Source organism: Myotis davidii, unplaced genomic scaffold (genome assembly GCF_000327345.1).
Source record: "Myotis davidii unplaced genomic scaffold, ASM32734v1 scaffold329, whole genome shotgun sequence".
NCBI lineage: Eukaryota > Metazoa > Chordata > Mammalia > Chiroptera > Vespertilionidae > Myotis > Myotis davidii.
The window spans coordinates 2,769,742-2,780,928 of record NW_006300374.1 but is presented as its reverse complement, the minus strand read 5'-3'; the positions used below and the strand labels follow the sequence as shown (position 1 = coordinate 2,780,928).

At 45.1% G+C, this 11,187-nt stretch overlaps 2 protein-coding genes and 1 pseudogene across 2 annotated transcripts in view; all 3 read right to left on the bottom strand.

Moving 5' to 3' along the window:
* The window catches only part of SVOPL (SVOP-like), a 61,589-nt gene extending 58,384 nt beyond the window's left edge, over nucleotides 1-3,205 (bottom strand). Inside the window, exon 1 of the mRNA XM_015572691.1 lies at nucleotides 3,068-3,205. The gene's annotated coding sequence lies outside the window, so the exon portion shown is untranslated. The remainder of the gene's footprint in view (nucleotides 1-3,067) is intronic.
* A 1,985-nt stretch (nucleotides 3,206-5,190) lies between these two features.
* LOC102763284 lies at nucleotides 5,191-6,902 on the bottom strand (annotated as a pseudogene).
* A 297-nt stretch (nucleotides 6,903-7,199) lies between these two features.
* Nucleotides 7,200-11,187, bottom strand: part of ATP6V0A4 (ATPase, H+ transporting, lysosomal V0 subunit a4) — a 40,321-nt gene continuing 36,333 nt past the window's right edge. Inside the window, exons 19-21 of the mRNA XM_006777122.2 lie at nucleotides 9,374-9,491; nucleotides 9,061-9,232; nucleotides 7,200-8,034 (exon numbers count right to left, since the gene is read on the bottom strand). Coding sequence (XP_006777185.1) covers nucleotides 7,941-8,034; nucleotides 9,061-9,232; nucleotides 9,374-9,491 — 384 coding nt within the window. The 3' untranslated portion in view covers nucleotides 7,200-7,940. The remainder of the gene's footprint in view (nucleotides 8,035-9,060; nucleotides 9,233-9,373; nucleotides 9,492-11,187) is intronic.

Here is an 11,187-nt window from a genome sequence, read left to right as displayed (position 1 = left end):
TTTATTCTTTTCTCCAGTAAATGTTTGTAGTAGTCAGCCAGTGTGCCTCAATGGTTGAACCAGGAGATCAAGTTGGATTCCCGGTCAGGGCACATACCCGGGTTGTGAGCTCGATCCCCAGTAGGGGGCATGTAAGAGGCAGCCAATCAATGATTCTCATCATTGTTTCTATTTCTCTCTCCCTCTCACTTCCGCTTTGAGATAAATATTTTTTTAAAAAATGTTTGTGGTAGATATAAACCATAAATTACAAAAAAAAATAAGATCCTAATAAATTAATGGCCAAATTATATGAACAGGCAATTCACAAGAGGATATATAAATTATAAACAAAACTGGAAGACTGTTCACTTTCTGTAGTAACTGACAATTACAGTAACAAAAACCTTTAGTTATCATTCTATAACTGCTAAATTAGCAAACACAGAAAAGACAGAGGGAGGGCGGGGGAAGAGGAAGGGAAGAAAGAAAGGAGGGAAGGAAAGAGAGAGGGAGAGAAGGATTGGAGGAGAGAGGGAGGCAGGAAAGCAGCAGCCACGGTGAGACAGATTAAACTGGTTCCATTTCTCTTTCCATTTCTTCGCCTGGAAATAAAAATAGTCCCAGCTTCTTACGGGAGAAACAGCCTGCGGCCTTCCAGTAACAAGTCTTCCTTATACCTGGTGGATGGGTGGCCACTGAGTGGCAGGTGGTTGTTGGAGGGGCGGCACTTCTGAGGAAGCCCTATTCACCCCCCTCGCCCTCTCCCTCCTCCTGCTGCCTTTTTCCAGCCCCTGGAGACCTGATGGCTGATGCCTCAGCAGGCGTCTCTGGTCCTGATACGAACGTGAGGATGGACAGGTGGAAACGCGGGCTAATGGGGCAGAGCGTAGTGAGAACGAGCCTGGGACCTGGCGAGGCGGGCTCTCCCACGCCTTGGTCTACTTACCTCCCGACGGCTTCTACCTTCTACGTGGGAAAGAAAAGAAAGCTCTCTCTCTCTAAGACCCTGTTATTTCTGGTCGCTCTTACTTGCAATTGTGCGCAAAAATTTTTTTAGGCTGGTCAAGTGAAGCTGTGGGAGGAACACGGACAGCTGTGACCAACTGGCTGTGATGAATTATAAACACTGCCCTCTGACCGTCAGTTGTGTGCAATTCTTAACTGACAAACTGCCTCAAGTCTGAAATGAGGACTAAATGAGACGATGTTTGTATAACATGGCACAGTGCCCACCGCAACATAAGCACTCACGGCTGTTCCTATCGTTTCTCATCTCCGAATGAAGGTATCAACTAAGCTTCTAAAACTTCCCTATAACTATAAATCAAATACACTCAGCATTAGTTCTTATCTACGTAGTTAGCAAACGTATATTGCTCCAAAAGCATTCATCGCTAATATTCTGCGAACATGAGAACACTTGGGCTCAAATGAAAAACCACCTAAAAGTAACCACCAGTTACTTGTTTTCTGAAATAGGTTGCTCTTATTTCAAGGGTAAACTGGGAGGGTATTAAGAAACCCTCCCAGGTGCTATGTGCCTGTTGGAAAATACGACCTCGAAACCACTCCAACCACAATGTAACACTGATCTTCACCCAAACCAGTCGCCTAGCTTCCTTGTGAAGGCACTCCTACACAATGGATGACTTCACACTAAAAATACCTCTATTGTTCCATATCGTTTTACATGTATAATTAGCATATTTTAGAGAAAGAAAAACCTTCCCCACCTCCGTTTGGAATGACCTCCTTGATGTGGGGGTGAGGTGGGGTGCAGAAAAGGGTGGCAGCGATGTGTGACTCACTCAAACTCTACTTGAGGAGCAAACCTGGCCCTTGCCCAGCCTCTGACACAGTGTTCAGTGTCAGCAGTTGTAACATCCATCTTTCTAATGCCCAGCCCTTGAAGATGGTCTAGGTTGATGGGTTCCCAATGTCAGGTGAGGCTGCCAAGGGATGGAAGAAACAAGTTACCAGTCACAGAGAAAGCTCTGTCCCTGCCTATGAGGCTATGCAGGGTCTTCAACAACAGGATTCCTTCCGGGGGGCAGGGGGGCATGTTGGTGGGTTGGTGGAGGGTGCAGATGGATTGTCAGGATTTGGGCTTTTATATCTGTGCATTGGAAAGGGGCTTACATTCCTGATCATTCAGAGGACACTCAAACACTGACTTAGCAGGCATGGAAAGTATTCGCTTAGTATTTTCTAAAGTTTCAGCCAAAAGTTTCATAAAGAGATCTTTTCATAAAGAGGAAGATAAAATGTCTCAGACAGATGGAGATGAGGCACGTTCCCGAGAGACAGAATTTATCAGCTCAATTTTGAAATAAAATGTTGGGGAAACTGAGTTGGTATCTTCTATTGTTTGGCTCCCTACGTCATTCTAAATCCCTTCTAACCTAGGAAGAGCATGGATGGATGGATGGATGGATGATCAGACCAATTCAGGAAAATAGGAAATAACATGGGGAAGCATGCTTCACAATCCTAACTATCAGTTCTTTAAAAACTACAGTGGGAAAATTACCCATGGCCTACCTTCAAAAAATCTAATACAGAACTGACACCCAGCTGGTGTGGCTCAGTGGTTGAGTGTCGACCTATGAACCAGGAGGTCACGGTTCAGTTCTTTGTCAGGGTACATGCCCAGGTTGCAGGCTCAATCCCCAGTGGGGGGTGTGCAGGAGGCAGCCAATCAGTGATTCTCATCATTGATGTTTTTATCCCTCTCTCCCTCTCCCTTCCTCTCTGAAATCAATTAAAATATATATTTTTTAAAACTTACATATTGGGGATTTACTTTGCAACTCAAAGGCTTAGATGGAGCTCAAGCTTCATCAAAACAAATTCTAGGTGACCAGCAGGCATTTTATCCTACTCCAATTTAGCCAGAAATAATTGGGCCACTGTAGAATTTTTTAAACTGAACTTGTGTGTGTGATGTAATTTGTTTTGCAATGTCAATAAGAAGAAAGTCTCAAACCCCACTTGCCTTCAGCCAGGCCCTCGTGGTCCAATCCTCCCACCACCCCAAAGCAGGAGAAATCAATCCAGATCCGTGCTGCCCATTGGAGTTTCTTACCTCGGTATATTTCTTTCCAGTCTGGGCCTTTTTTGCTTCCCCTTCACAGCAGCCAAATCCCACCTAGAAGTTGCACCACTGGTGGCTTCTGGACTTACTTTCCCAAGAAACCTGGCGCCCAGGTCTTCTCCTTCCCGTTCAGCTCAGTTCTGTGAACGGGATTATTTAAGAAACCACCTTGCATCCTGGACAAGTGAGTGACATCCAGGTCACACCCCCTTCTCAGTCAGCCCTTCACCTGATCCCTTTATAAAGGGGAAATTACATCTCTTATGGAAACAGAAAGAGGCTGCCAAGCTTGAGAATATGTTGTTCTCAGGAAGGCTGGGGGCATTTCTGAAAGAGTGGGGGTCTAGGCCAGGTGCAGAGGGAAGTTCTGCGTTTTCAAACCTTCACTTGCAGCCATCACTGTTTAGGATTAGAGGGCAAAAGGCTGGTTGGTGACCCCTCTAAGCAGAGCATAGTTTTAGACGGCTGTGGAGAAGGGCAATAAGGAGCTGAGGACCTTGAACCTGTCCAGTGACCTTGACAACATGGGATCATTACTGACTGCATGCCTGGTCCATGCCCAGTGCCTTAAAACCCCTTTCACAGCCCAGAGGTGGAGATCACTGTCCCCACTTTGGCCATAAGGGGAACAACTCCACACCCTGCCTGAGGGCACACACAATAAACTACCAGATATGGAACTCAAGGATACACATCTTTTGATTACAACTGTCATTCTTGGGCTCAGTCTGTTTTAATCATTAAGTGAATATTTGCTGAGCATCTAATTGTGCCTTAAGTTGTGCTGGATAGGTCATGCAAGACCTTGATATGGAAGGTGACAGAGAAGCCCCCTGGGGTATGAGCAATGACACTTCCATAAGCACCAGGCAACCCAATACACGGAGGGGCAGGTGGGGTTGAAAAAAAGAGACCTGTCCAAAGGACTCTTACATTTTGTCAGGCCTTCTGGAATCTTATTTAGATCTAGATTCTAAGTGGAAGTGCTTCATAAATTGTAAATCAACCTCATTCTACCAGGATAGTTACCATAGATAGACGTTATCATTAACCTGGATAAAGGTCATTCAGACTAAAGAGTTAATGAAACAATCTTTTTTAAAAATTAAGTTTATTAGGGTAACATTGGTTAATAACATTTTTAGATGTAAAATTCCATAATATATCACCTGTATATTGCATGTATGCTCACCCTGCCCCAAAGTATATTTACATTCCATTCCATATGCTTTCCCCCTTTACCCTCTTCATCCTTCCCCACTTCTCCCTCCTACCCAACTGGGAACCACCACACTGTTGTCTGTTCCCATAAGTTTGTTCATTCATTGCTGTTTTATATCCCACATGAGTGAAATCATGTGGTTCTTGTCCTTTTCCACCTGACTTATTTCACTTAGCACGATACTCTCAAGACCCATTCATGCTGCCACAACAGCAGTATTTCATTGCACATATGTGCCACATCTTTATCCGGTCCTCCATGGAAGGGCACTTTAGTTGTTTCCATGCCTTGGCCACTGTGGATAATGCTGCAGTGAACACGGGGGTGCATACATCTTTGGGAATAAATGTTTTCAAATTCTGGTGGTAGATACCCAGATGAGGGATTGCTGGGTCATGTGATAGCTCTTTTCTTAATTTTTTGAGGAACCTCCATAGTGTGTTCCATAGAGGCTGCATCAACTTACATTCCCCTTAGCAGTGGACAAGGGTTCCTTTTTCTCCACATTCTCTCCAACATATTTCTCATCTTCTTGATGATAGCCCCTCTAACAGGTATGAGCTCCTTGTGCTTTTGATTTGCATTTCCCTTATAACTAGTGAAGGTGAGCATCTTTTCATTTATCGGTTGGCCATCTATATGTCTTCTTGGGGAAAGTGTCTATTCAGGTCCTCTGCCCTTTTTTTAATTCGATTGTTTGTTTTTGTTGAGTTGTATGCATTTGTTTGTGTGTGTTTTTTTCTCATTAAGCTTTGTTATTTTAATGGGTCTCAAAACTCTGTGACAGATTTTTGGTCATGTTGTTTCCATTAAAAAGTACTGATTTAAGAAACTAATAACTTAAAAACTGCCACACACACAAAAGAACCAAATGGTCCACAAAACATTCTCCTTTCCTTCTGAAGGTTTTACGATGCATTGTAATCATTAACCAGTCTTTTACTATTAAACTTAAATGCCAATTGAGATACACAGTTCTGAGACGGTTCTTCCACCACTGATTGAGACTGGGGTGGCAAGTGCTGGAGATAATATTCACTTAGCTTCTGAGCTTTCTGGTCAGACCTGGTGACTTTGCCAGCTCCAGCTGCCTTTTCGTCCACTGCTTTGATGACACCCACAGCAACTGCCTGTCTCATATCACAAACAGCGGAACAGCCCAGAGGAGGGTAGTCAGAGAAGCTCTCAAAACACATGAGCTTGCCAGGAGTCATGTCAACAATGGCAGCCTCACCAGATTTCAAAACTTAAGGCCATCTTCCAGCTTTTCCCCAGAATGACAATCCATCTTCTCCCTCAGCTCAGCAAATTTGCAAGCGATGTGAGCTGTGTGACCATCCAGCACAGGTGCATAGCCAGCACTGGTCTGGCCTGGGTGGCTCAGGATGATCACCTGAGCTGTGAAGCCAGCTGCTCCCCCTGATGGGTCATTTTTGCTGTCACCAGCCACATGGCCACGGCGAACATCTTTGACAGACACGTTCTTGACATTGAAGCCCACGTTGTCCCCAGGAGGAACTTCACTCAAAGCTTCATGGTGCATTTCAGCAGACTTTACTTCAGTGTAACGTTGACTGGAGCAAAGGTGACCACCATGCCAAGCGTGAGAACACCAGTCTCCACTCGGCCCCCAGGGACAGGACCCATACCACCAATCCTGTAGACATCCTGGAGGGACAGACGCAGAGGGTTGTCAGTTGGACGAGTTGGTGGCAGGATGCAATCCAGAGTTTCAAGCAGTGTGGTTCCTCTGGCATTGCCATCCTTACGGGTGACCTTCCATCCCTTGAACCAAGGCATGTTAGCACTTGGCTCCAGCATGTTGTCACCATTCCAACCAGATATTGGCACAAATGCAACTGTGTCAGTGTTGTAGCCAATTTTCTTAATGTAGGTGCTGACTTCTTTAACAATTTCTCCGTATCTTTTCTGGCCGTAGGGTGGCTCAGTGGAATCCATTTTGTTAACACCAACAATCAGCTGTTTCACACCCAGTGTGTAGGCCAGAAGGGCGCTCACGGGTCTGCCCGTTCTTGGAGATACCTGCTTCAAATTCACCAACACCGGCAGCCACAATCAGGACAGCACAGTCAGCCTGAGATGTGCCTGTGATCATGTTTTTGATGAAGTCTCTGTGCCCTGGGGCATCAATGATGGTCACATAATACTTGCTGGTCTCAAATTTCCACAGAGAGATCTCAATGGTGATACCGCGCTCCCGTTCAGCTTGCAGTTTATCCAAGACCCAGGCATACTTGAAAGAGCCCTTCCCCATCTCAGCAGCCTCCTTCTCAAATTTCTCGATGGTTCTTTTGTCGATGCCACCACATTTGTAGATCAGATGGCCAGTAGTGGTAGACTTGCCAGAATCTATGTGTCCAATGATGACAATGTTGATGTGAGTCTTTCCCTTTCCCATCTTGGGTTTGAGTTAATGGTGGTTTTCACAACACCTGTGTTTTGGTGGCAAACCTGTTATGAAAAAGCTGTATGCATTTTTTTAATACATCTTAGTCCCTTATTGGAGATATCATTACAAATATCGTTTCCTATTTGGTTGGTTGCCTTTTTGTTTTGTTGATGGTTTCTTTTGCTGTGCAGAAGCTTTTTAGTTTGATGGAACCCCATTCATATATTTTTGCTTTTACTTCTCTGGCCTTTGGGGTCAAGTTCACAAAAAACCCTCTGAGACCAAGATCCATACGTTTAGTACCTATATGTTCTATGCATTCCATTGTGTCAGTTCTTATATTTAAGCCTTTAATTCATGTTGAGTTAATTTTTGTGTATGGTGTCAGCAATCTAGGTCCATTCTTTTGTATGTGGCTTTCCAGTTTTCCCAGATGATTTCCTTTCTCCATTGCATGTTTTTGGCTCCTTGCCACTTCTGTTCTATTAGTCTGTGTGTCTATTTGGAACAATCTTATTCTACACCTGGCCCTTGAATTTGTCCAAGCCTACAAATCACTTTCTCCAGTTACTCCAGCATAATGTGCTCTCAGAGCAAACAAAGTTGCTGATGATGTCATGTGGGGTTTAACAAAGCAGAGAGCCACACAGGGGCCCGCCCTCCATCAAACACAGAACATTAGCTGTTCTTCCTCACCCAGAGAGAAAAATCTATGAGAAAGTTCCTGATCTTGTGCAGCTTAGCCTCAGACAACGATAAAAGGTGTTTGAGGAAGCAGGAAATGAAGGAATCAAATAATAATCCTTCTTTTGGAGTAGTTTGTATAACTCTATTGTTTAACTTCGCCCTGAAATTATCGACACTAAATTTTATGAAATAATTTTGAATAAAGACATCTTACGGAAAAAGTAAATGGCCCAGAAGTTTATTTTCTTAAATATAATACTTACAATATGACAAGAAAACATTAATTTAGCAACCCTTCCCCAATTTCTCTATCATTTTAGTATTTGACAATTCAGACCTAACAGGAGGTTGAAATGACTTGCAACGCAGTTCCTCTATAACATGGTGAAGTCGTATCAAATCCCAGGACTTGTAGCTAAATAACACATGGCTTCCTGCCTCTGGTTGGCTGAGAACAATCATTCCATTGGCAGCCTTGCACAGTTGATGTCAAAAACAAGACTGATACAGAAGGTGGTGTCAGCCATCAGCCACGGGACCTGCAGCTACTCCTCGACTGTCCCATCCAGGATGTTTTTAAAGGAGAATGGAGAAAACTTGTACCCAGCCCCGACGTAGAACTTGTTCTGGAACTCCACCCTGTTGTTGGGGGCAAGAAAAGGGGGGTTAAACACCCATCTCTAGGGGGTAGCTAGATCTAGGAAGCATTTATCAAACCAAGTGCAGAGTCAGGAAGGTGTGGGGGGAGGAACGCAGGCTGGTGTTGCCACAGGGATCCTCTGAGGCTTTTATAACCTTCTCTCTTACACCTTCCCCCCGCCCCTCCCAGGCCTCTGCTGGTGGCCTCACAGACCAGCATAGCCATCCCACCCCCAGCACCCTCGCTTTGAACCACTGTCTGACGAGCTAGTGAGCAGAGCGCTCAGCAGGTTACACGTGCTTTTTAATTTTCATCCTGGCCCTAAACTGCAGAACAATCAGAACCTTGGTTTATATTTCTATAACTTACAGAACAGATATCACGCAAGATCATTTATGTTTATAAAGTTGCAGAATGTGCTTCCTAATGATACAGGCAGAAATGATGTTATAACCTTAGGCAGGGGATGCTGTGATTCTCAACTCAGTAGTGAAGCATAAAAACATTTTTTATGAACAGCAGGTAGAGAGGGAGGTGAAAGCTGAAGACAAGCTACATTCCAGACAAATCTGTGAATGTTCAGGGGGCCTTCCCCCTTGCAGGCACCCTCCTTCAATTTCCACTTTCTGAGAATTTGGAAGCTGAACTATGGGTGTTAACTCCTGCACTCGGCAACAAAGGCCAAAGGTCCCAGACTCAGCAGGCCTTCCGTGAGCCCATTTCAGATCTCCCATCGTACCGACATTTGCAGGTATCCCTTATTTTAGAGCCAATTGTAATATAACAAGTGGAAATGTAAAGGAGAAGGAATAAACGAGAACTAGCATTTATCGCAAGGTGGCCATGATATATGCATAATATGTGATATCATTGAATAGTTCACCAACAGGTGCCTAAACTAAGGTTCCAGAAGGGTATGTTAGTTGCTAATGTTACACAACAGGTCAGGGCTTGGACCCAGGTGGCCTGACAGCCCAACTTCCACCCAAGAGCCCACAGAGGTCCTGCAGCCCCGTCGTCCTCACCAGTGCAGCCGCAGGGCGTGCAGGAAAGCAGAGAGCCCCTCCATGATCAGCAGGATGGCTACTGTCAGGACAGCAAACACAGCAAAAATGATAAAGACCCCGATGAGTCCTCCCCAGCCTCGCAGGCGAAGGCCGATGTTCATCACCATGGTCCAGAGCACTTCGGACAGTTCTGCAGGACGCAAGAGCAGCATCACAGGTTTACGTGGCAAATGCAAATTACCCTCAAGAAAGAAGAGCCGGAAAGAACCCAGAGAAGGCACCGGTACAAGCGCATGCGCTGAGCTTTGCACCCTGCTGGTGGCTCACTCACCTGCATGAGCCAGGCTGAGGGCCCAGAGCCGGAGGTAAGAGGCTGTGTTCGAAATGCAGCCCAAGCAGTACTCGATCGTGTGGATGGCCTGATGCACGAATATGTCTCCAAAGTTGAACTGAAAGAGGAAACTCTTTGTTCTATTTCATTAAGTACTTTCCACATACAAAGTAGTATAAATAATATATACACGAATAAGACATGGGCTTTGCTGTTCAGATATTTCCTGGTGAACTAGAGGAAAATAAGTATTACTGTACTTGTAGAAAGAGAATTAGCAGCACAAAGCAGGGTATGGTGTGTGTACAGTAACATGTCCCAGAAGTTGTTGAAAAAGGTTCATGAGATTTGTGCTGGGCCATGAAGGATGGGAAGGCATCCGGAAGTCAAAGAAAAACAAGACCCTTCCTGGTAAAGAAAAGGACTCTAGTAAGGCGGTGGGTGGGAATATCACGGAGGCAAGTTTTGGGGAAAAACAATCTGGCTGGAACTGGGAGCCTGTGTAGGTGACCAGTAAGACCGTGCAGGTGTTGAAGTTGCAGGAAAGACCAATGAAGGACAGAGCTGAGAAAATCCCCCGGAATCACTGAGCAACCATTAAAAGGATCAGAATAGAACATGGCAGGGGAACATAAAGACATATTTGGGGGAAGATTAATCTGGAAGCAAAATGGACCAGTGAAGGGACAGCCTATAAGCAAAAAAGTCGGTTTGTGGAATAGCTTAGTGATCCTGGGTATGAGGGGAGAAGAAACGGGGTGAAGACAGCGATGAGAGCCCACTGTTTCCTCCATGCACTCTGATGCTGGGGGGAAACAGAGTGACTGGTGCCTTCTCTGCCCTCAAGTAGCTCACTGTCTAATAGGGAGAATATGCCAACAGACAGATCCCACACAGCAGTATGGGAAGTGCCCTCATCGAGAATGCAGTGGTATTGTGGGAACTCAGAGAAGGACCCCTTACCCAGAAGGGGCCCTTACCCAGGGTCACACAGGGCTCTGAGATTCTTGAGGCTGAGTAGTGAAAAGAGTTGCATTGACAAAAATGGATAAATTGGAAAAGGAGATGAGCAGTTACTTGTCAGATGTGTCACGTCCCAGGTGACAGCTGCCCGTACAAGTAGAATCTCTGTGGGAGGAGTGACAATGGGAGTGAGGAGGGCTGAGAAGATCAATAAGGAAAAGATCGTAGGAAGAAGAGCTCTCACTCAGCCTTGGGAAACACCTTCGTTCAGAGATAGGAGGAACCACATGGCTGCAGTCAAGGATGGAGAGGTATCGAGGAAGGAATGGGGTGTGGTCAACCATGTCAGTTGCTATAGAGAAAAGACAAAAATCAGTGCCTCTCAATTTGGCAATGAAAACCGCTAGGAGGAACTGAAGGGTGGGGATGAGCAGAGATGGACAGGGTGGGTAGAGAGAGTCAAGGAAAAGGAAGACCGTGTAGTGAAGAATTAACCCCACCCGAAGAGAGGTTCAGCTTCGTCCTGGCCCTTGGAAGGCAACCTCTAAGTCAGCGGTTCTCAACCTGTGGGTCGCAACCCCTTTGGGGGTTGAACGACCCTTTCACAGGGGTCGCCTAAGACCATCGGAAAACACATATATAATTACATATTGTTTTTGTGATTAATCACTATGCTTTAATTATGTTCAATTTGTAACAATGAAAATACATCCTGCATATCAGATATTTACATTACAATTCATAACAGTAGCAAAATTACAGTTATGAAGTAGCAACAAAAATAATTTTATGGTTGGGAGTCACCACAACATGAGCAACTGTAGTAAAGGGTCGCGGCATTAGGAAGGTTG